This window comes from Limulus polyphemus, unplaced genomic scaffold (assembly GCF_000517525.1).
Source record: "Limulus polyphemus unplaced genomic scaffold, Limulus_polyphemus-2.1.2 Scaffold12648, whole genome shotgun sequence".
NCBI classification, from domain to species: Eukaryota; Metazoa; Arthropoda; class Merostomata; order Xiphosura; family Limulidae; genus Limulus; species Limulus polyphemus.
This window is the reverse complement of record NW_013678258.1, coordinates 8,815-12,300: the sequence shown is the minus strand read 5'-3', so window position 1 is coordinate 12,300 and position 3,486 is coordinate 8,815. Positions and strand designations below refer to the sequence as shown.

General features: G+C 36.0%; 1 protein-coding gene across 1 annotated transcript in view; it reads right to left on the bottom strand.

Moving 5' to 3' along the window:
* Positions 1 to 692: 692 nt before the first annotated feature.
* LOC106477058 (L-galactose dehydrogenase-like) overlaps positions 693 to 3,486 on the bottom strand; it is a gene marked incomplete at both ends in the record, with an annotated part of 9,973 nt that continues 7,179 nt past the window's right edge. Inside the window, 2 exons of the mRNA XM_013937660.1 lie at positions 693 to 778; positions 3,085 to 3,216. Of these exons, the coding sequence (XP_013793114.1) occupies positions 693 to 778; positions 3,085 to 3,216 (218 nt within the window). The remainder of the gene's footprint in view (positions 779 to 3,084; positions 3,217 to 3,486) is intronic.

The following is a 3,486-nucleotide window of genomic DNA, read 5'->3' as shown; positions in this document are numbered from 1 at the left end:
AGATATCTTCCTCAATAATCAACACAAAAGAGACACAAAGTTACACTTTGACTGCCTTAAGCGCACTAGTCCGCCGGATATTAAGATATCTTCCTCAATAATCAACACAAAAGAGACACACAGTTACACTTTGACTGCCTTAAGCGCACCAGCCCGCCGGATATTAAGATATCTTCCTCAATAATCAACACAAAAGAGACACACAGTTACACTTTGACTGCCTTAAGCGCACTAGCCCGCCGGATATTAAGGTATCTTCCTCAATAATCAACACAAAAGAGACACAAGTTTCACTTTGGCTGCCTTAAGCGCACTAGCCCGCCGGATATTAAGGTATCTTCCTCAATAATCAACATAAAAGAGAAAAGAAGTGTAAGCATTGAAAATGTGTAACAGATCAAGCATTGAAAATGTGTAACAGATCAAGCACTGAAAATGTGTAACAGATCAAGCACTGAAAATGCATAACAGATCAAGCACTGAAAATGTGTAACAGATCAGCTTCAAGCGACATGTTCTTAATAATAATTAGCAGGACAAAGATTTTTTAAACCAAACGACACGCGCAAACAACAGTCTTGAAACTTGTCCAAACTGGTGTATTAAAAAGTTTGTTAATTCTGTTTTCAATGAATAAATTAACTAAAATCTGACAAAATAACTTAAGCTCTGCTTTAGAAAATAAAACTTACTCAGCCATTCCTGTAAGATGAGTGTCTATACCCAACTGGTTAAGAGAAAAACAGACTGCCAACTTGGAAATGTCAACTCCTTGGTCCTTCGAGGAAATGAATAAATCAACGACAAGATTACATCTCCATCTTTGGACAGAATTTTCTAAATAAAACGTTGAACGTAACAGCGAGACTGTAATAAATTTGTAATGAATTTACCTTTGATCTTTTTTTATTCGAATTGGCTTCAAACGCTAGATGGAGTAGATATTCTACGACTTCTGTGCTAATTTGATTGATATTTAAATACGTATCTAGTCATATTCACTAACAAATAAAGGAACCAGATAATTTAAGCACCAGCACAGTACATATATAAAAATGTATCCCAAATTAGAACTTAAACCACGTTTTAACAGAAATACTGTAAATATCAATATAACAATTAATGTACATGCAAATTAAAGACCTAACGACACGGGCGTAAGCCTAATGATGTGATTGTATTAAGAACTTTTCTTCAGTACTCGACGTTCACGTAATGGACCCCCAGGAGGCTTAAAAGTGAAAGCTGATCATTTCAAAATACATCCCATGATGCCTTAAATGAACAATACCTGTCTCAGACTTGCGCCCGTGGTTTTAATAGATGTGTTTTTAAAGTTTTTCTCGGTATAATTCGTTTTTGTTTTGTTGTTTTAAGGGCAAGAAATAGTTAAGCCTAAATCACATAAAAGAAAAAAAAAAAACAGCTTCATGAGCGAAGTTGTATCTAGTCGTCTGTTCCTGTCAAGTTTCATCAAACTTTGGAAAGCTTCACTAGCTTTTTGTTTTACATGGTCGTTGTTGCAAACATATTATAATGTAAAAATATTCACTTTTGATTTATGGTAAAAAGACTGGAAGACAAGCTGCCAAACCGTTTACTGTAAAAGTTCAGAACCTTAAATCAACTGACAGGGTCTTCTTTTAAATTCACTGTTAATTAAAGCTTGCTAGAATTTACCCTAAAATAACCACTTTACTCTGTATTTCGAGTGATTTTGTTGTTATTCTACAAGGAAATATCATTAAGTCAACGGTTACTCCACATGAAATATATTTTGATGCATGTATTTCTAGTGTTTTTGTTGTTATTCTACAAGAAAATATCATTAAGTCAACGGTTACTCCACATAAAATATATTTTGATGCATGTATTTCTAGTGTTTTTGTTGTTATTCTACAAGGAAATATCATTAAGTCAACGGTTACTCCACATAAAATATATTTTGATGCATGTATTTCTAGTGTTTTTCAATGTCACTCCAAAAGAAGCAATTTTAAATTGAAGGTCAATCGAAACCCGGTTTCTAGCGTTGCAAGACCGCAGACATACCACTGTGCCACTGGGGTAGGGGGGGGGAATCGAATAGGAATAATGGTGTTGCTTTTGATATGACCAGCTGACTGACCACCTGGAGATCCCTCGCGAACTACCAGTAATCTCCTGACCACACTGACCCACTGTTTTAAAGCATAATTAGTTGTTATTTCAAAACAAAGATATTCCGTTACCTGTTTCAATCCCACTGCCTGAAGATGACCAGAATAAAAGTGGTTTTTGTTTTGAAACAATAAAATAATCATGGTTTAAACTTTGGTTGATTAAGTGCCAAAGGATATATGAGGTAATTGTTATACTTGTACTTTTTGAAACCGCGGTTATCGTGCACTCTTTCAAACTGCTTGTAATACTACATAAAGATATTAACAATTGATCGGTAGCTATTTTTCTATAATTTAACGGTGTCCATTTTGAACCCCACCTACATATAATTATTGAGATTCTTAGGTTAATTCTCCGAATCTTTTGATCAGATAGACTTTGATAAATCATGTTATTTGACCGACTTTGATTGTTTGTTTGTTTTGAATTTCGCGTAAAGCTACACTAGGGCTATCTGCGCTAGCCGTCCCTAATTTAGCAGTGTAAGATTAGAGGGAAGGCAGCACCGCCCACCGCCAACTCTTGGGCTACTCTTTTACCAACAAATAGTGGTACAAGTCTTACTAGGCTTACACTGCTAAATTAGGGACGGCTAGCGCAGGTAGCCCTCGTGTAGCTTTGCGCGAAATTCAAAACAAACAAACAAACAAATCATCAACTGGATATCCTCGCTGTTAACAATGTTAACATTGCTAACAATGTTTTCGTTCGTAATCTCAGTAATATGTCTCGCGGTTCGGGCAGATTAGGTGATACGTATATTAAGCCAACAATGCAAAACAATATTTATAATAGAATTAAAACAGTAATAAATACAAATAATCTAAATAGTATGTTCAATATTGTTAATAAAAGTAACCATAAATAAAAAGTGTAATATACCTTAACTAAACATTTATTGACTAAAACTGTCTGACCTACCTTACAATATCGAACAGCCTCTGCACATGCTGCTCTGATCTCGGGTGTTACTGGATGCCATTTTGGAATTTCTTGTTCTGTTAACAGGGACATCCCTAAATTTGCAGCGTTAATTATTCCTAAGCCATGTTTCTGAAAAATATAAAACAAAAATTCCAAAAGTCTTTGACGGATGATTTAGATTGTGTTATCACTTTTCACGATGGCTTCCAACAAGGCTCATGATGGCTTCCAACAAGGCACGTGATGGCTGCCAACAAGGCTCATGATGGCTTCCAACAAGGCTCATGATGGCTGCCAACAAGGCACGTGATGGCTTCCAACAAGGCACATGATGGCTTCCAACAAGGCTCATGATGGCTTCCAACAAGGCACGTGATGGCTGCCAACAAGGCTCATGAT